Genomic DNA, 22,776 nt, shown 5'->3' on the forward strand with positions numbered 1-22,776 from the left:
GGCCGGCGCCACTGAGGCTATAGTGGATGGAGGTGGAACTACCTCTGCCTGCCGGATGCTGTGGTGTGAACAGCGTCCGACATGACAGTACCCCGTCTTCTACGAGGGACCCCAGGGCCCTCAAGACTCATAGGACCCGGCTTGTCCGGATGACGACGGTGAAAAGAACTGACCAGCCGATCCGCATGTATGTCTGAGGCTGGAACCCAAGACCTCTCCTCTGGACCATACCCCCGCCAGTGCACCAAATACTGAAGAGTACGGCGTACTACTCGAGAGTCCACTACCTTGGCGACCTCGAACTCTAACTCGCCATCCACCATGACTGGAGGTGGCATCGGCGTTGTGTCCACAGAGCCTACCACCTTTTTCAATAAAGCCCTGTGAAACACGTTGTGTATCTTGTACACTGCGGGAAGTTCCAACCGATAAGCCACTGGGTTAATGATGGCAGAAATCCTAAAAGGCCCAATAAACCTTGGACCCAGTTTTAAAGAAGGGATTTTGAGTTTTATGTTCTTCGTAGCTAACCACACCCATTCACCCACACACAGGTCCGGACCTGGCACGCGTCTACTGTCAGCCACCCGTTTGTACCTGGCACTCATGCTCAACAAACGCTGTTTCACCCGCCTCCAGACTGATGACAATTGGGCTCCTAGCTGATCCTCCTCCGGGACACCCCCGGAGTCACCCTGACGTAAGGTACAAAACTGAGGATGTTGACCGTACACACAAAAGAATGGAGACTCTCCTGATGACTCTTGGCGGTGATTATTTAATGCGAATTCGGCCAGAGGAAGGAAAGTAGACCACTCCTCCTGGTTGTCGGACACAAAGCATCGTAAATACTGTTCAAGATTTTGGTTCATGCGCTCAGTTTGTCCATTAGACTGTGGATGAAACGCCGATGAATGTGACAACTTGATCCCCAACCTTGAGCAAAAAGCTTTCCAAAACCTCGCCACAAATTGCGTACCCCTATCAGATACTATGTCAGACGGTACTCCGTGGAGTCTGACCACCTCCTTCACAAATACCTGAGCCAACGTCTTAGCATTGGGCAAAGAGGACAACGCCACAAAATGCGCCATCTTTGAAAAACGGTCAACCACCACCAGGATGACCGTGTTCCCTGCCGAGGCTGGCAAGTCAGTGATAAAATCCATGGAGATTTCTGTCCATGGCCTATTGGGTACCCCCAGAGGCTGTAGCGTGCCAGCAGGACGGGTTCGGGGTGACTTAGCCCTAGCGCACGTGATGCAAGCTGCCACGTACGAGACCACGTCCTGCCGGATTTTGGGCCACCAGAAACGACGCGATACCAGCTCTAAGGTGCCCTTCACCCCTGGGTGACCAGCCAGTACCGAATCGTGGTGTTCCTTCAACACCTTAGGCCGAAGATGCAGGGGTACAAATGATTTGTTGGCGGGAAGTCCTGGTGGTACCTCCTCTTGGGCCTCGGCAATCTCCGCCTCTACCTCAGTCGTGAGAGCCGAGACCACTACCCCTTTCTGGAGGATGGGTACCGGCTCTTCCCGAGGTTCTCCCCCCGGAAAACACCTAGACAAAGCATCCGCCTTGGTGTTTTTAGCCCCGGGACGGTACGTCACAAGAAAATTGAAACGAGTAAAAAACAATGCCCAGCGAGCCTGCCTAGGAGACAGACGCTTGGCCGACTCCAGGTAGAGCAGATTCTTATGGTCGGTGATAACTGTGACCTGGTGAGCCGCCCCCTCCAAGAAGTGTCGCCATTCCTCAAAAGCCAGTTTGATGGCCAACAACTCCCTGTTGCCGATATCATAATTCCGTTCGGCCGGCGACAACTTCTTGGAGAAGTAGGCGCATGGATGCATCTCGCTCAAGGACGAGCCTTGAGACAGTACTGCCCCCACTCCCACCTCCGACGCATCAACCTCTACCACAAAAGGTTTAGACACGTCTGGCTGCACCAGAATGGGGGCTGAAGCAAAACTATTCTTCAGACGCTCAAATGCACGTATAGCCACCTCAGGCCAGTTCGCCAGATCGGCACCCTTTTTTGTCATGTCCGTGAGCGGTTTGGCGACAGTCGAAAAGTGTTTTATAAATTTCCTATAATAATTCGCAAACCCCAGGAACCGCTGGAGTGCTTTCAGACTCTCCGGCCTCTCCCATTGCAACACCGCTTGCACCTTAGCGGTGTCCATTTTAAAACCAGCTGCGGACACAATATATCCCAAAAAGGGCAACTCCTGGACAAAAAATAAACATTTTTCCAGCTTAGCATAGAGCTGGTTCTCCCGGAGCAACTGTAACACCTGCCTAACATGCTGCAAATGAGTGTCCCGATCGCTAGAATAAATGAGGATATCATCCAGGTATACAATCACAAATCTCCCCAGGACATGAGCAAAGACATCATTAATAAAATGTTGGAAAACGGCAGGCGCGGTGGTCAACCCAAACGGCATAACCAGACTCTCAAAATGACCCTCAGGAGTGTTAAACGCCGTCTTCCACTCATCCCCCTGACGGACCCTTATGAGGTTATACGCCCCCCTGAGGTCCAGCTTGGAAAACCATTTTGCCCCCGCTACCTGGTTGAACAAATCCGGGATCAACGGCATTGGGTAGGGATCACGGATAGTAATCTGGTTTAACTCTCGGAAATCCAGACACGGGCGTAACCCCCCATCTTTCTTCTTAATGAAGAAAAACCCCGCGGCTACAGGCGAGGACGAAGGCCGGATGTGACCTTTGCTCAGACTCTCCGCGATGTAGTCTTTCAGAGCTTGTCTCTCAGGACCAGAAATATTAAACATCCTGGCCTTAGGTAATTTGGCCCCGGGTTTTAGCCTAATAGCACAGTCATAGGCTCTATGTGGAGGCAGTTCTGAGCAACCCTTCTCAGAGAAAACATCCGCGAAATCCTGCAAAGCCTCCGGCAGGCTGGGCGTCACGGCGGACACACATGTGGCCAAGCAATTGTCTTGGCAGAAACCACTCCATTGTACTATGTCCTGAGTTTTCCAATCAATTACCGGGTTGTGCCTGGACAGCCATGGAAAACCCAGGACCATTTGAGCTGGGAGATTACGGAGGACCCTACATGTAACCGACTCAGAATGTAGGACCCCAATGTGGAGTTTCACCTCTGCCACAAACTCAGTAATCTCCCCTTGAGGGAGGGGAACAGCATTAATGGTCACCACCTGTATGGGGTGAGGAAGTTTTTCAATCTTAAACCCGGCGGTGTGTGCAAACTCCTCATCTATGAGATTGGTGGCGGAACCGCTATCCACAAACACTGATATAGGTAGCTCTCTGCCGGCGACAATAACCTTGGCAGGGAGCATACATTGAGATACCATCATGGAGGATATGCATACGCTCAGTTGGGTCTCCTCCATACCCTCTGAGCTTAACAGTTTTCCGCCGGTGTGACCCTCTTAGGTAGTACCGGGCAAACGTTAACATAATGACCACCTTTACCACAGTAGAAACATGCTCCGGACTTCCGGACTCCCGGAGCGCGAGGCCGAACCTGTGCCACGCCAGCAATCTGCATAGGTTCAGGGGACTCATCTACTTCAACCACACCTGCACCTCTGTTTTCCCCCAGAGGTAGCGTCTCCTGTGCCCCCTGACGAAAACGGCGATCAATACGTATCACCAAACTCATGGCAGACTCCAATGATGCCGGAGTCTCATACATCAGGAGGGCTTGTTTCACCCTCCCTGATACCCCATGAATAAACTGGCTCCGCAGTGCTGGGTCATTCCACTGTGTGTCTACAGCCCAGCGGCGAAATTCCGAACAATAGTCTTCTGCCAAGCGCTCCCCCTGGCGGAGGGCGCGGATTTTAGATTCCGCTAGAGCCAGTCGGTCAGGGTCATCGTAAATGAGCCCGAGGGCAGAAAAAACATTATCGACCGAATGAAATGTAGCAGAGTCAGGTGGTAAGGAAAATGCCCATGCTTGGGGGTCACCACTCAGTAATGACAACACCAGCCCTACTCGCTGGGCCTCATTACCTGAGGATATTGGCCGCATGCGGAAGTATAATTTGCAGGCCTCCCGAAATACGACAAATTTGCTGCGATCGCCTGAAAATCGTTCTGGCAGCGGAAACTTCGGCTCTGCACCGATACCTGCAGATGCCGTTTGCACCTTTGCTACTACCAGGCCCTGCTGCTGAACTGCCCCATTCAACTCGGAGACCTGTATGGACAGCGCCGCCAACTGGCGGGTTATGGAATCTAATGGATCCATGGACTCCTGAAAAAATGTGGGCCGATTATAATGTCACGGGGGCTTAGTTCAACTAAGGCTGAAAGACCCGGGGCCCCTGTGGTGTCCCTTTACTAGGGGAAACCCTGTCTGACCCTCAACCCAGGGTTTTTGCTGAAGGTGCAAATGCCTGAGCCTCCGACCTTTCCTTATCTCCTGCTCAGCCCTGCACTTAACCCTCCACCCTCCACCCAGTGAGAAGTCACCACCAAAGCTCCCACACAAATAATGACAGACAGGGAGAACTTAAACTGCACTGCGCCGCACACACACAGGAATAAACAGTAATGTGAACAGGGCACAACTAAACACAAATATGGGAAGGAGAAAGGATAACGACGGATCATACGACACCAGATATGAATCTCTCTCTCTTGAACACCTCCACTCCAGACCGGAACCACTTGGTATGAAACACAAGCTATAATCGGCGACGCCCATAGGCCAGCATGACTATTTAAAGACCGTGGGCGTGACTAACCATCCAACCTGGTCTCCAGCAGGATTAACCCCCGAGAGCCTGAAGATCAGGCCGGCGCCACTGAGGCTATAGTGGCTGGAGGTGGAACTACCTCTGCCTGCCGGATGCTGTGGTGTGAACAGCGTCCGACAAGACAGCCACTTCCGATGGAACGTCGCGTGCGAGTTTTTAAGTGCTCCTCGGAGCTCCGCCATGTACTTCTGTGTCCACGGGAAAAGTCAGCTCCCAGTCGGGGCAGTGGCGCAGACTCTCAAAATCTGGAACGGTTGGGAGGTATGAATGCTCCCCATCATACACCTTGTACATGCATGGATCCGCACACCTCATACACACACGGTTCCGCTTTGTATGCCTCGTACACACATGGCTCCACTCAGTACACACATGGATCTGCTCTGTAAACCTCGTACACATGCGGCTCTGCTCCATACACCTTGTACACACGCGGCCACGCTCTGTAAATCTTGTACACATGCGGCTTTGCTCCATACACCTCGTACACACGCGCTTCGCTCCGCTCCGTAAACACACGGCTCAGCTCCGTACACTTTGTACACACACGGCTCCGCTCCATACACCTCGTACACACACCCGGCTCCACTCCGTACACCTCGTACACATACGGCTCCGCTCCGTACATGTACGGCTCTGCTCTGTACACTTTGTACATATACGGCTCCGCTCCGTACACGCGCGGCTCCGCTCCGTACACCTCGTACACGTGCGGCTCTGCTTCGTACACCTCGTACACACGTGGCTCCCCTCCGTACACCTCGTACACACACGCATCTACATCAACCCTGAAAACCCCTCCTGACCCCACACATACTTGACTGATTCAGCACAATGACAACCAGCACAGCAGTGTCCAGCATAGTTACATACATCGAGGGCTGTGCGTGCACACAGGACCTGTGATGAGGTCACAGGAGGGGAGGAGTCAGGAGTTGCATGATCAGGGGCCTCCGACTGAGATGCCTGATCATGTGATCCCTGACTCCTCCCCTCCTGTAATGAAGAAACGTTTGCACAACTTCAAAATAGGTGGTGCACAAGTAGGGGCCCAATCCGTGATCAATGATATATAAACTTGGCACACACACGTGGAATACTGATGCGAAAGGTGATATTTTAATAAGATATAGTACATACAGTCAGTGACGTTTTGGTCTTATGACCTTCATCAATGTACTGAAAATAAATTAATATAAATAAAATAAGGTATATACAACAGAATGCTGGGTATGAGACAATAGGCACAATAACATATGCCATGAATCATCATACAGCAAAATAGCACGTGGGCAAAAAGGACCATATAATGCTGAGGATAACAATGAAAAGAGCAGGTATCAAAATTAAAGAATGCACATACCCCTGTATTGTACTCAATGCTTTTGGTGTGTGAGCAAAAGATCCTGTGAGGACACAAGGTGAGGTCAGGCTAGTAAACTATATCGTCAATAGTGCCAGAATGTGTGAGAGTAAGTTAAAAACCTTACCACAATGGGTTACAATAGAATGCTTGTGGCCGCTTTTCTAAAGGGTATAAACAGACCATGAAACTTCATAAGATCATGTCCCCAGAACAAAACAAGTGCTAAAGGGGAGGGTAAACAAGTGTCTTACCGGAATCATAGGTGCACAGAGTGTGTCTGAGCAGTGAACGTGGCTTTTGGAATGGAGTCTTTCATCCTAGTAGGGTGGAAGCCCTCATAGTGCAACAAGCTATTACGATCCGTTGGTTTTGTATAGATATCTGCACTCAGGTATCCCTTATCATCTTTGATGACGAGGGTATCAAGAAAAGTTAATTTGTTTGTTGTCAAATGTCATTGTGAAATCTAATCCCGGCCAGGAGGATCTCAAGAAGGAGAAGAAAGTATCCAGGGTTTCTAGTATCCTACTAGGATGAAAGACTCCATTCCAAAATCCCAAATGAAGAGAGTGGAAAGAATAGTCTCAGACATTGGGACTAGGGACAAACGTATGGAAGAAATGCGCAAGAAATTCACCGAAAGGGGTTATCCCCCTCACACATTGGACGTACCCAGGGTTACTACCTCTCCTAAACCTAAAGTAAATAAGCGTATTCCCTTTGTCCACAACTACCACCCATTGGCATATAGACTACATACCACCATACGTCGACATTGGCAGATTCTACAGGTAGCACATCCAGATAGTGAAGAATTTAAAGAACCATTCCTCCCTTGCTTCAGGCGACCATGGAATATTAGAGATAAATTGGTCAAAGCAGATGTAGGTTCTTCTCGTCCATCTTTATCACAGCGTTTTCTCATGAATCCTAAATTTGGGAACTTCCCTTGCTTACAGTGCGTGCAATGTAATAATGTCCAAAAGGGCAGTTCTATACGGGGAAGAAATATTATATCAAGGAATATTTTACTTGTAATACGTCCTTCATCATTTATCTAATTAAATGCCCATGTGGATTGCTCTATGTAGTGGAGACCACACAACCAATACGCGATCGTATTTCGAAGCACAAATCCACCATAAGGTGTAAAAACTTGTTGCTTCCAATCCCCTTCCATTTTGCTAATGCAGGACATACCATTGCCCAATTAAAATTTCTAATAATTGAACAGGTCCATCCTCCCCGTAGGGGGGGGGGGGTAATTGCATTCACCTCCTCAAAAAGAGAGAGGCATACTGGATTCATGAATTGAATACCATGGCGCCTAAGGGGTTAAACAAGGACTATGATATTCAATCTTTTATGATGTACTAACCAATCCTTGTTCCCCCCTAGGCTGAATGTCTTCTGATATACGATATGTTTAAACATGATACTAATGCATATATTCTTCATTGCAGAATTCACAACCCTGAACATTGCTGTCATCACTTGAGCACAAGATGTCACCCCTCCTGTGCACGGCTTTTCAGAGAAACATCTTAAGTTCTCTCTTTCATTGCTGAACAAGACGGCACGTCCTAAGGCAGGCATAGTCATGCCCACTTTGGCGTCATATGATCCACACACATGACGCTGACCACTCCCTCCCTTCCCACATTGCTCCAGGGCTGGTGGAACGCAAGATGGCGGCGGTGACATGCACGCCCGACCTATCTTCACCCTGCCGCCATGTTCCTGTCTCTATATAAACACTGCAGGCCATCCTAGACACAGCACTTAGAACAAACGGCGGACGCCGTGTTCACTGCTCAGACACACTCTGTGCACCTATGATCCGGTAAGACACTTGTTTACCCTCCCCTTTAGCACTTGTTTTGTTCTGGGGACATGATCTTATGAAGTTTCATGGTCTGTTTATACCCTTTAGAAAAGCGGCCACAAGCATTCTATTGTAACCCCTTGTGGTAAGGTTTTTAACTTACTCTCACACATTATGGCACTATTGACGATATAGTTTATTAGCCTGACCTCACCTTGTGTCCTCACAGGATCTTTTGCTCACACACCAAAAGCATTGAGTACAATACAGGGGTATGTGCATTCTTTAATTTTGATACCTGCTCTTTTCATTGTTATCCTCAGCATTATATGGTCCTTTTTGCCCACGTGCTATTTTGCTGTATGATGATTCGTGGCATATGTTATTGTACCTATTGTCTCATACCCAGCATTCTGTTGTATATACCTTATTTTATTTATATTAATTTATTTTCAGTACATTGATAAAGGTCATAAGACCGAAACGTCACTGACTGTATGTACTATATCTTATTAAAATAACACCTTTCGCATCAGTATTCCACGTGTGTGTGCCAAGTTTATATATCATCCTCCCCTCCTGTGACCTTATCACAGGTCCTGTGCGCACAGAGCAGGGATTTATCAGTGAGGGGCTGCAGTGGCCAGTGGCATATTATAATGGGGCAATTTACCCTGGGCTCGTGGGCCCCCCACACCACTGGGCCCTGGGCTACCGCCCATATTGACCTCATTATAATCCGCCACTGGCCACAATGCGTGTACTATTACGGCAGTCCCAGAATAGGAAGTGATGAATGCCCTCGTAAGATCCTAGTGAAGGAGTGCATGTGCGGTGACGTTACTGGATGTGACGTGTGTGCACCACACTGGAGCGCATAGCAACAGATAAACACAAGGTTTCACTTAAGCATGCCACACTGGAACGCAAAACAAACCGTGTTCCTCCTTCTGGGTGTATTCTTATAATAGGATAGTGGTATACCCAGAAACATTTCTTAATTTATTTGAAAGTCATAATAAAGGAACAATAGGTCAAAGAATAGTCACATCCATACATCTAGTCAGAAACAAATGAACATTGCTTCATCATAATATTATGTCATAAATGAGTAGGGAAAAAGGGGGCTGTAAATCAATGAATAAAGTTAGATATATGTACATCCAATCATGTCTGAAATTCTGATAGCGGTATCAATCCCACAATGGGAGTACCACTAGCTTGGTGGCAAAGAACATGGCATTTCAAACGGAAATTCAACCCTGTCTTTCACCAACTCATGGAAACACAACCAGGGAACTTGTCAAAATAAAACAAAGGAGGACAGGGAAGGGAAGACCACAAGGGAGCCAGATTAGTTGAACTTATAGAAAGCATGTACTTTGGGGGAAACAAGAATTTGATCCCTTGCTGATTTTGTAAGTTTGCCCACTGACAAAGACATGTACAGTCTATAATTTTAAGGGTAGGTTAATTTTAACATTGAGAGATAGAATATCAAAAATGAAATCCAGAAAATCACATTTTATAAATTATATAAATTTATTTGCATTTTGCAGTGAGAAATAAGTATTTGATCCCTCTGGCCAACAAGACTTAATACTTGGTAGCAAAACCCTTGTTGGCAAGCACAGCAGTCAGACTAATTTTGTAGTTGATGATGTTTGCGCACATGTCAGGAGGAATTTTTGTCCACTCCTCTTTGCAGATCATCTCTAAATCATTACGATTTTGAGGCTGTCACTTGGCAACTTGGAGCTTCTACTCCTTCAGTAAGTTTTCTATGTAATTAAGGTCTAGAGACTGGCTAGGCCACTCCCTGTCCTTAATGTGCTTCTTTTTGAGCTACTCCTTTGTTGCCGTGGCTGTATGTTTTGGGTCATTGTCTTGCTGGAAGACTCATTCACGACCCATTTTTAGTGTCCTTGCGGAGGGAAGGAAGTTGTCACTCAGGATTTTATGGTACATGGCTCCATCCTTTCTCCCATTGATGAAGTGAAGTAATCCTGTGCCATTAGTAGAGAAACACCTCCAAAACATGTTTCCACCTCCATGCTTGACATTGGGGACGGTTTTCTTTGGGTCACGGGCAGCATTTCTCTTCCTCCAAACACGGTGAGTTGAGTTAATGCCAAAGAGCTCAATTTTTTTCTCATCTGACCACAGCACCTTCTCCCAATCACTCACAGAATCATCCAGGTGTTCATTGGCAAACTTCAGACGAACCTGCACATGTGCCTTCTTGAGCAGGGGGACCTTGCGGGCACTGCAGTATTTTAAACCTTTACGGCGTAATGTGTTACCAATGTTTTTCTTGGTGACTGTGGTCCCAGCTGCCTTGAGATCATTAACAAGTTCCCCCATGCAGCTTTAAGCTGATATCTCACCTTCCTCATGATCAAGGATAGCCCATGAGGTAAGGTTTTGCATAGTGCCCCAGATCATCCCAGCTTTGTACAGGTCTATGATCTTGTCCCTGACATCTTTAGAAATCTCTTTGGTCTTGCCCATGTTGTAGAGGTTAGAGTCTCACTGATTAATTGAGTCTGTGGACAGGAGTCTTTTATAAAGGTTACTATGTAAGGCTACTTTCACATGTCAGTTTTTTTGTCCCAGCACAATGCGGCGAAAAACCGGACTACCGGATCCGACCGCAAAAGCAGACACCGGATCCTTCTTTCTGCCGGATATATTCCTGGCAGAGAAGGTCTTCTGGGCATGCGCAGTGCGAAAAACCGGTCCGGCGTTTGGAAAAAACGTTGCATGCAACGTTTTTTCCAGACGCCGGACCGGCAATTTTGACCGGATCCGGCAAAAACCAGACGCGCCGCATAGGCATCCGGCGCAATGCGGCAATAATGAAACTCCATGGGAAAAAAAACGGACCCGGTGGCAACAGGCGCTGGATCCTGTTTTTACACATTTCACCGCATCGCGCCTGATGCAGAAAAACTGACATGTGAAAGTAGCCTAAGACAGCTGTCAGGTAACGTACAGGTAACATGCTGATTAGGAGAGTTTAACTGGTCTGTAGGAGCCAGAAGTCTTAATGGTTGGTAGAGGATCAAATACTTATTTCTCACTGCAAAATGCAAATAAATTTATAGAATTTATACAATGTAATTTTCTGGATTTTATTTTTGATATTCTATCTCTCAATGTTAAAATTAACCTACCCTTTAAATTATAGACTGTTCATGCCTTTGTCAGTGGGCAAACGTACAAAATCAGCAAGGGATCAAATACTTATTTCCCCTACTGTATAGAAGAACTGCTTGTACAGTCCATTTGGGTACAGGGATTACATCTTAAATATCTACTCAGATTCCCTTTTAAGAATGGCTTTATCAAGATTGCCCACCCTTATTTTTGGTCTTATATATTAAATCATACAGAATGATATCTACTATAAGTGTCCCCAATTGACCCCATTCATATCGCATGTAATCGGGGTATCACATTTATTTCTGACGTCTCCCAGGTGTTCTCCCACTCGCTTCCTTAGTTCCCTTGTGGTCTTCCCTATATAATCCATGGGGCACGTGCATGTTACCTTTGACACTATCCCTGATGTCTTGTAGTTTCCAAAATCCCTCAGTGAAAACACTTCTCCCTGTTACAGGGCTCATGACTGTTTTGCATACATTCATCCACTCACACCTGCTGTATCTGCAGCGATACCAAACACTTGTTCTTTCTGCAAGGGTTTGCATTTTTCACATGTAATTTGTTTTTTTATTAAAAAAAACCTCAGAATTTTTTAGATTTATATTTTTTCCTCTTAAAAACTTTTTTTACTTTTACAATATTTAATATTAATATTTAATATTTAAAGTCCCCTTCATTGAGACTTGAATATGCAGTCCTTTGACTGCATTGATAATATACTGTACGTCTTATGTGCAGTAGTGCAGTGCATTTCAAAGTTTGACTTAGAGGTTGCTTATTAGACCCTCCCTCAAGCAATATCTGATAGGCTGTGGTATATGGCAGACCCAGAGGCCATTGTTAGGTGTCCTTGTTTCTATAACAAAAATCTGTGGGGGTGCTGACGGGGTGACAAAGAGAACGATCTCACATTGTCAAATTCCCCACATGCCTATGGCAATACATTACTTGCAAATCTGGACATACAGGTACATCCACTTGCGGGATGAATATTACCCTTATTATTACATTTTTGTGGCATGTTCTTTCTCCAGTGTGTTGTTGCCTGCTTATGATTAGTCAGCATCACATAAGAAGTATCTACCCATTTGGCATTAACAAATACCAAATACTTTGATTGCTAGTATATTTGCAATGGAAAAGCTCTGCAGAATCTATTACATCCTGCATCCAGTACAACATGAAAAATGTGGTGAAAGGTCCTTTTTAATATATCACTTAAACCATAAACTATAGAACTATCTGGGAATAAGACTGGTTTCACACTAGCATTTTTTAGCACAGCGCATCTTGCACGTCCATGCGCCCTGTGCCCCTATCTTTAACATGGGGGTGCATGGTCTAGCGTTTCCACGTGTTTGTATGCGTTTTCGTGCGCATGCGGTTTTTTGTAGTGTGCGCCTGTTGCATTTTTGGTCTGTCCGACCTGTGTAAAAAAAAAACGCATGCGCACGGAATGCGCCAAAAAATCACATTACAGTCTATGGGAATGCAGTCCATGCGCACGCCTGTGTTTAAAATCGCATGCGTTTTAAGAGTTAACATGGATAGAAACTGGTTAAAACGCATGCACCTAAAAAAAGCAAACCATGCAAAACGCATGATGCGTTTTTTGCATGGTTTCTATATCGCACGAAGCGCAGCACTAAAAAATGCTAATGTGAAACTAGCCTAAACTACATATTTTACTTTTTATTATCTCTCACACATTAGTTTCTTGAAGCCACTTTTGGTGACAAAATAGTCACTACCCACCTTGATAAATTGCTTGATGGGAGCAATTCCAAAATTGGATTTCTTCTCGGAGGTTTCATGTGTACTAATACACAGTATTAGTATTATCTCTGCAAGTGCAACATGGTAACATAAAACCATTTCAGCAATGTTTGCAGACCGAAAGCCAAATGGCACTTCTTCCATTGTAGCCATGTGCCCAAACAGAAGAGAACCACCACATATAGTATTATTACTGGACTTGGGGGAAATTACATAATAAATTGTAAGGTACATTTATTTTTGGTATTACTTCTTGAAAAATTAAAAGTTTTGAGGTATGTCTACATAACATAGTAATACATTTTTCATTTTCATAGCCCAGTGGTAAAGAATCCTGTAAAACACTTGTAGGACCAAAATGATCTCTCCATCTGTTAACGAAATCCTTCAGGGGTGTAGTTTTCAAAATGGGCTGGCTTCTGTAATGTTTCCAATTTTTCTTGAGCCTCAGAGGCTCTGAAAATGCAATGAAATGAAAACGATTTCAGAAAAATTTGCTATCCAAAAGCAAAATTAAATTCCAATATTTTTGAAAATTTCAGGTTTTTTTAAGGAAATTCAAAACATAAACCCAAATTTGTTATTAACGAAAAAAAGCACAACGATCCATTTAAGAAACAATCTCAAAACCTCTTTGATAAGTACATCAAAGTTATTGCTACGTGAAGTGCCATATGCCAGATTTGAAAAATGGGACTAAACCCTCACTCTCCAAATTTGCTGCATCATTCAATGACCACATTAAAAAGCTAGATCTGTAACACACAAGAGAGCAGAGAATCTAGTTCACTGGGCATAAGTTTGAATCTTTCTGGTCATCAGTGCTGGTGCCCGGCGCCTAGTGCCTTGAATAGGGCACATGGCTGTGGATGTGCAATGGACGACATTGGCATTTTACTGTTCCCTCATAACTGTGGTGGGCAGTGGCATTCCCCATGATGAGATGTTGTGGAAGAAACAGGAGAATCAGCAAGCATAATGTCATAGTAAATCAGGTGTAAACTTTAAAAAACGGCAGTAGATGGTTACAGCAGATGGCAATACATTTTCTTAGATGTCAGGTTCTAGAGACCAGTCTAACAGCAACAGATAATGGACACTAGGTGTACATGAAGAGTGCATTGCAGTAAGTCCATCCAGTGTCCAAAGCTGCAGTCTACTACTGACATGATGGAGTTTTTCTGCTCTACTAGGGTCATGGCCCTTAGCTGGCCTCTATATTCCAGTTCTTGCGAATCATCATTGAATGTCATTCAATGTGGGTATCTAACGCCACCATTCTCACTACATTGGAGACTTACTTGAGTCTATGAGTACACATACATATATTTAGACTATGTGCTCTAGGGGACCAGGGCATTCCTCCTTTTCCATTAGAAGTCTTCTATGTGCTGTCCCCCATTTTCATCGGATAAGTCTGCTCCGTACGGCCTGCTGGAACAAGGAGGGACCAATCTCCTCACATGTTAATGGGGATGCTATTCTATTTCTTCCTGATGGATTGCTCACTTCCAATCTTAATTGAGGCAGTTTCACTAAACTCCACCCTATAACATACAATTCAATTCCCAAAACTTTTTTTTATAAAATAACATATGGTAGATTTGGTAAAAAAAAAAAGTATATCTGTGGTATATCAGTATATCTACAATACAATAAACAGCATATTGTGGTTATATAGCAATTCCAGACGGTAACTTTGAAGAAATTATTGTGCTGGCTGACTAATGTTCTAAATTCCAGCTTTCATCAGAAGCACCAGCATTCAGACATTGTGGGAGAATTAAACATTTTACTTGGGTCATACAGCAACCATTAAATTCATAATCATCCCAACATGGAGGATTTCCAGAAAAGAAGTTGAACAAACCAGAGAGATCATACAATATAGTCTACAAGTGCGATTTGCTGTCGCCTAAAGACAATCCCTCCACAACATAAGTCTACAGTTTTTGCATACGCTGACAAATATAACTGTTTTGATTTTTTTAACAAAAAATAACAAAAGCAGTGTCAGCCAACAAGACCATAGACAATGGCACCGATTAAATAAAAACATTGTCACAAATCTTATTTCAGTAAGGGACTTGAATAAGATTTTTGCCGTACGGTACATTACAGCTCATAATGAATTAGACGAGTTGTGGCACTGCATCTTTGTTCTGACCCATTTGCCCCAGCTCAGCGCATTTTGGCAGAGGTGGCTGAAGCTGGCGTGAAAACACCAAAAGTCCAAAATTTTGTGACTTATCTAAGTGTTTTACACTAGATTTCTGTTGAAAACAATTTAATGATGCAAGGCCAAAATCTTTTCATATCAGGATATTTTCAGGTTGTAGATATATCTCCTCTTTATGGCCTAAACCATATGTTCTCCAAATATTCAACATATTGAAAGGAAAACTCGAAGGAAAAATAGAACATCAAGTCAAAAGATGGATGCATATTATCACAGATTTTATTAGCAATCACAAAGCGCTAAATAAATTTGCAGTGTGTAACCTTACGCTTAATGTCTAAATGGGGCATCCTCAAACTTATTAGCAGGTTCATTAGAAAACATATTGCAGGTGCTTACATACCGGTTAGATTGCGATTCTAAGAAGTGATAACCTTTTCATTAGAGTTTTGAGAATTTTTCTGGTATTCAAGGACATCTAAATTCCATTTTTTCCAGGAACAAGGTACAGGTTTTATACCTAAAAAATAAAAATTAAATGATAAGCTTATAATCATATGGTTTAGGTATCAAACATAATAGGTGATCATACACAACTCAACAGACAGTATCACACTTGACAGTGTAAGGTAAAGTTGCACAGCAGTACTGATAATTGCTCAGAAGAAAATATTTCATGAGATACAGTGGGGAAAAAAGTATTTATTCAGCCACCAGTAGTGCAAATACTTTTCCCCCACTGTATAATTGGCTCAGCACAATAGCAGACATGAAAGACTTAGATACATAAACTCAGCAGGCAGGACCACTTGTGAAAGGCAACATGGGGACTCAGTGGTTAGTATTGTAGCCTTGCAGTGTAAGGTTCTGCAAGGAGCTTGTATGTTCTCCCCATGTGTGCATTAGTTTCCTCTGTATACTCCTGTTTCCGCCCTCACTCCAAACACATACTGATAGTTAACATCCTGACGAAGCTGTGGGCAGTGAAACGCGCGTCATGGCTAGCGTGTCTCACTCCTATCCCCTGCACCAGGCTAACATCATGTCCCAAGGTAAAGCTGCCTCTCAATTTTTTGAATTTTTTGTTATTTGAGCATCCTCATGTTTGGGATCATCATGCCTTTGATGCTAGTCTATGGTCATTGACCAGGTATACCTTAATATTTTTCTAATGCTTCGCATTGGAGCTTGTGTAGCTGGTGTTATTGTCACCTTGTTTACATCCTTTTGTGGACATTTACTCCTTATGTATGTGACCCTGTGTGGGTATTTGTAGTGAGACACTTGTTTTTTCTTCCCGTTGCCTCATTATTTTTATCTATATATTTTGTTGGCACCGGTTATTTTTAGCTGCTAATTGTGTTCTACCTTACCTTATTACCTGTTTTTTGTCCTTTTTGCTATTTATATTTTTATGTAATAAAACTTAATTTTATATTTACTTGAATTTATCCAATTGTATTATTGGATCTTGGGTCAAAAAATTCTTATTTATATCTATATGTATTAGACGTAATTTTATTAGACGTAATATTATTTCTATAGATCTGTATCTTTTTCGGTTGGCTGTTTAGGCTCAAGGGGATGTCCCATCTGGCCATGTAGACAATTTTATAGGCTTATTCACATACTGATAGGTAATTTACATTGGCAGCCCCAGTAGGGACTGTGATGATAATGTCTGTAAAGAGCTCAGGAAATTAATGACATTAAGTAACATATATAATAGCATTCACTGAGTAAACAGATCAGCAGACAGTATCATACATGATAGCATTAGGCACACTGGCTTCCTGCAGCTGCCGGGCATTCGCGTGTGACTGCCACTTAAGGCAATATTCACTTCTCTCCACTCCTATATCCGTGGAATGCAGTGAATATTCATTCCCTTTAGTAGCGTCACACGTAAACGCCCAGCAGCTGCAGCAAGCCTGCGGCTGCTGCTAACACTGTCCTCACTATTAAAGAATGAATACTCATGGCTCTCCACGCACACAGTCCTGGCGAGGGGAGCAGTGAGTATTCTGGCAGCTGTCCTCAGCTTGTAAGCAGCACATAACATCCCTGCAAGGGAGAGCAGGAAGGAAAGTATAAGAAGAAGAAGCCAGATGCAAAACACACATTAAGGGTGGTCTTCTTGACACCTTTGATTTCTCCCTGGGTAAATATGCCACTGTGGCTGCATCTCTGTTGTAATCTGTGCATGCAAATATTGGGTCTGAATTAACATTTCTACCAATGTCAGTCTGGATTTGTTTTTTCCCCACTCAATATCTGCATATTATGCCATTATTAATGGTGTGATAGTGCTCACTTGCATCTACGGTGGGTTGTCTTTCTTAGTTGTAGGATTTTCTCACCAATTCATTAACATAAAATACATACATAACCACTGTGCATTCAGGTAAGAGCACTTCCTCCTGAAAGCATTTTTGCCAACTATGGATGCTGCTCAATACAAGAGCAAACAAAATATCCTAAATTGATGGAAAGTGTCTTTTTTGTCTCCAGCTATTTACATGCGGATCAAATTTGAGTGAGATAAGACACCAGTTGATTAATATTGCACACTTCAACCCTTTGTCTCTGCTTTAGCATCTTCCTTTTAAAGAAACTTTTATGTCATTTTGTATTTTTTTTGACTTAATAAAATTTATTTGTATATTTTGGCTATTACTCCTAGCTCTTCTCTGTGGGTCTTTCAGGTAAGTATAATGGTTTATGTTTTTTTTTTAATGTTTTTCTGATGGGGGCCATGCATACCAGGATGGGGATAGGGGCCAATCATACAAGGATAAGGATGGGGCCACGCATACCAGGACGGAGATGGGGGCCCTGCATACTAGGATAGGGATGAGAGGGCCATGCATACCAGGATGGGGATGAGGAGGCCATGCATACCAGGATGGGGATGAGGGGACCATGCATACCAGGATATGGATGAGGAGGCCATGCATACCAGGATAGGCATGAAGGGGCCATGCATACCAGGATGGGGATGAGGGGGCTGTGCATACCAGGATGGGAATGAGGGGGCCGTGCATGCCAGGATAGGGATGAGGGGCCCATACACACCATAATAGGGATGAGGGGGCCTTGCATGCCAGGATAGGGATGAGGGGGCCATGCATACCAGGATAGGGATGAGGGGGGCATGTATACCAGGGTAGGGATGAGGGGGCTATGAATACCAGGATGGGGATGAGGGGACCATATTTACCAGGATAGGGAATATTAAGTACAGAACCGACCACATTTTTTTGCTTCAGTTTTTTTCTTATTTCCTTCCCTAAAACCTAGGTGTGTCTTATGGTCCAGTGTGTCTTACAGTCTGATAATTATGGTAGAGGTGCAGGGCTGGTAATAGGAGTACATTAGAAAACTGATAGGAAGAGTTAGGATATATGAAAAGGGGTTTAAATTAGTAGTGGAAAACTTCTTTAATTCTGTGGTCCAGTCTCCCTGAAACCTAGTAACCCGATCAAATGGGAAGTCCTTTTTGATTATGCTGTAGATACTACAACAATCAAAGGAGTAATAGCCGGGATCTGAGGTTCTTCTAATATAAGCGGTAGCTTAAGAACCAGAGTTGTTCATTACAACTTATTCTGTGAAGTACAGTATTCAGATGTACGGGACATCTTGTTCTCAAAGACTCCATTTTTGTGCTTGCGACGCCATCTTGTTGTTTACAAGATAAATTCTGGAACTAGGGTATAGTTTGCGGTTGTTATGAAACCAGACTGTTCCAGTCTGAATAAGATATAAGATATGAGACCCTAATGAATGTGCTATTGTTCTACTCTCTATGCTACGTAGATACGGACATATATGTAGTTTCCGGTTTTCTTGCAATCTATTGGCTTATAAAGTAAATGTGTTATGACAACGCTATTGGTAGTTGTGTACTTTGTATAATTAAGGAAAATACTATAAAAGAGGTGACATAATAAATGGGGTTAGCAATCTGCCTTGATCCTCCCATACAGAGACTCATCTCCGTCTGGTCATTCTCAGTTGCTAGCAACACCCTGTGGATTAATTTGGAAATCACTTGGTCAACTGTGAAGGGTCACTTGATCCTCCCTCAACAATTCCACAGCAGCAATACCAAAATACGTTACTGTAAAGTCATGACCAAATGTTTTTAGACTAACACAAGTTTTGTTTTTCACTCAGTTTGCTGCTTCAGTGTTTTTAGATCTTTTAATGAAAATAGCTTGGCACTCAACTTCTAGTATTCATGAGATTGGAGAAGAATTTTATTTAGGCAGTCTGCAAAAACATTTCGGCAAACAACCTGGCCTTCGTCAGTCCGACTGCTTAAGATAATTAGGTAAGGCGGTAGTGTAGTAAAGGATGTGTCAATTCCTTTTGTGAGGACTGTGATGGTGAGCCATCCAGCTCACTATTAAGGTGAGGTTCTATGTAATAGTCTCATATAAAGAAATATCCAATTCACTGTTTAGGCAAAAAAAATCTTTACTTATAAAGTGCGACATCGACAAGTGTGTACATCGATCCCGCTACGAGAGGCAGCGGGATCGATGTACACACCAGCGCCTAAATAGGACCTGCTGTATTGACAGACCCATGTAAAAGAAGTGAGCAAGTAAAAGCCTCCCCTGCCAGTATCCATTCAAATACTTAGTTCCATATACTCACCTTATCTTCCTGTCTAGAGTGCTCATTGCTATAACAAGCCAGCTGTACTACTTTCTACACTCTTGCATATAACAGGATTTTGGCTTTCCATGGGCATATCATACAGGCAACTCCATTATAAGTAAAGATGTTTTTTGCCTAAACAGTGAATTGGATATTTCTTTATATGAGACTATTACATAGAACCTCACCTTAATAGTGAGTTGGATGGCTCACCATCACAGTCCTCACAAAAGGAATTGACACATCCTTTACTACACTACCGCCTTACCTAATTATCTTAAGCAGGTGGACTAACGAAGGCCAGGTTGTTGGCCGAAACGTTTTTGCAGACTGCCTAAATAAAATTCTTCTCCAATCTCATGAATACTAGAAGTTGAGTGCCAAGTTATTTTCATTATCACGTCTTGGTTTGGGTAACCTACTTGTGCACCCTGCAGCAGTGCCACGCTATACTTCACATTTTTAGATCTTTTAGTCAGATGTTTCTATGATCACTGAAGTACAATTAGCAGAAGCATTTCATAGACCCATTACAGTGTTACAGTGTTAACCCTTTATTTTTCAAGTCTTCTGCAATTTACTTTGGCAAGCAGTATGAACCTGTGATGAAGCCCACTTCAGACTGTTTGGGACATCTGAAAGAAAGACTGTCCAGAGGAGCAAAGGTTATAGCTACAATAAGTGATGTGTGATGCCAACAGTAAAGCATCCTAAGACCATTCATGTGTGGGTTTGCTTTTAATACAAAGGAGTGGACTCACTCATAATTTTGTCTAAGGACACTGCCATGAATAAGGAATGGTATCTAAACATTCTCCAAGTGCAAGTTCTCCTAACGATCCAGGAGTAATTTGGTGATAAACAAAGCTTTTTCCGGCATGATGGAGCACAGTGTCACAAGACAAAAGTGATAACTAAGTGGCTCAGTGAACAAAATATTGACATTTTAGATCCTTTGCCAGGAACCTCCCATATTTTAATCCCACTTATGATCAATCCTTAAGGACAGGCAAAAATACTGAAATTGTGATAAATGCAAAGCACTATTTAGGCAAGAATGGGTTGCCATCGGTTAGGATTCACCGCAAAAGCTGATATCCAGCATCCCAGGTTGATTGCAGAAGTTTTTAAAAATAATGGAAAACACTGTAAATAGTGAGTCTTTGCATCAACTTGATGTATTTGTCAATACATGTTTAAAAAGTAACTGAAATAATTATAAAGGTAGTTCAGTTACCATAGAAACAAACTAAATCTAAAAACAGTGAAGCAGAAAACTTTGTGAAAACCAAAAATTGTGTCTCATAACTTCTGGCCATTACTTTAGAAAGTGGATCAGCGCAACCCATCAAAAAACAGTGGGTAGTCGTTAAGGGCTTAAAATAACAGCAGAAACAACAACAGTTGCCATATTTAACTATTCTTCCCTTGCCTTGTACTGTGGTATTGCAATTCAGCATTAAAATAATCATAGTTTAAAATATTCTGGCCAGAAAATACTGTACATCTCAATGTGATTAACAAAAAATAGTCTGATCGAAGTAGGATATAGACCACTTTGGCTACAGTTCCGAAACCAGTAAAATGCTCTCTAAATGAAACTGTTGTGTACACAACTTTGGATGGAGTTTACTTACCAGAGACCCACTGGAAAATTAGGTCTACTATTTCAGCTTTAATCTCTCCATTAAACAGTGCACGAGATTGTGGGAAGGCTTTGTAAAATGCTGTGAATATTGCTTGCGACAAATAGTCTGGATACATCTGGCAGAAAACAACTGTAGTTACCAAAAATGTAAATATATTTCCAAGAAGCATAAGAAAAAATTAATTTCCAGTATGAAGCTACAAGTCCTAAGATTAGGAACGGGAAGGCATTTGTGGATTTGTAGAATGGTTTGCCAAAATTGGTTTCATATATAAAAGATTGCCACAAATGCAGTTCAGCATGTAACCACTTCTAATGATTAACAGTATGCTTTATCAAGACCTACAATGGCTCACATTTGCAAAGTAGTTCATGCTACATTTTGCAGTAAAATTTGACACATTTCTTATCTCTCGCCAAAATTGTAAAGTGACAAGAAAAGGAGACATGCTTTTCATGGAGACATTGTTTATGTGAAAACTGATCTTTTTTTCCCCATTAATCTAAGCTTTTTATAGCTGTCTTATAGTTATTTTTTTCAATCAGATTGCATTGCAGGTGTTTTAGCTGAATTTTTGCAACATAATATACATATTGGATTTTATGGAGATTTTTACTTTGAAATCAGTTGTCAGTAACGTCAATGAAAAAAAATAAAAATTGTACGTACAGTACTGTGCAAAAGTTTTAGATAGGTGTGGAAAAGATGGAAATGTTAAAGAGACTCTGTCAGCACAAAATGATTGTTAAAACCAAGTACAGGCATCTATACACATCATCCCACCTGCTTGGTTTCCATTTATCTCCATTCTTCTCTTGTCCTATAAAGCCAGAGCTGTCAATCAAAGAAGAGGGGAGGTGGAGATAGAGGGAAAACATGCAGGTGTGAAGATGTATTTAAATGATTGGTTCCCATGGTGAAGCACCGAGCAGCACGTATTAGTATGAAGAGTCATTCTGCACTGACAATCACTTAAATAGTTATTTTTTATTATTTAACTCCTTCACCCCAAGCCTGTTTTCACCTTCCAGACCATGCAATATTTTACAATTCTGACCAATGCCACTTTATGTGGTAATAAATCTGGAATTCTTCAACGTATCCCAGCAATTTCTAATTTTTCCCAACAAAATTCACAAAAACTATTTTTTTAGGGACCACATCACATTTGAAGTGATATTGAGAGGCCTATATGACAGAAAATACCCAAAAGTGACATCATTTTTAAAACTGCACCTCTCAATGTGCTCAAAACCACATTTAATAAGTTTATTAACCCTTTAGGGGCATCACAGGAATTAAAGCAACGTGGAAAGAAAAAAATGGAAATTTTACTTTTCCCCACAAAAATGTTGCTTTAAACCGAAATTTATCATTTT

General features: G+C 42.9%; 1 protein-coding gene across 1 annotated transcript in view; it reads right to left on the bottom strand.

The window, feature by feature from the left end:
* FAM227B (family with sequence similarity 227 member B) overlaps positions 1 to 22,776 on the bottom strand; it is a 1,066,637-nt gene that overhangs the window by 793,165 nt on the left and 250,696 nt on the right. Inside the window, 2 exon segments of the mRNA XM_073568466.1 lie at positions 15,484 to 15,600; positions 21,386 to 21,512. Coding sequence (XP_073424567.1) covers positions 15,484 to 15,600; positions 21,386 to 21,512 — 244 coding nt within the window.

The sequence above is a fragment of the Dendrobates tinctorius genome, unplaced genomic scaffold, assembly GCF_039654945.1.
Source record: "Dendrobates tinctorius isolate UK_male_01 unplaced genomic scaffold, ASM3965494v1 ptg000022l, whole genome shotgun sequence".
Classification (NCBI taxonomy): domain Eukaryota; kingdom Metazoa; phylum Chordata; class Amphibia; order Anura; family Dendrobatidae; genus Dendrobates; species Dendrobates tinctorius.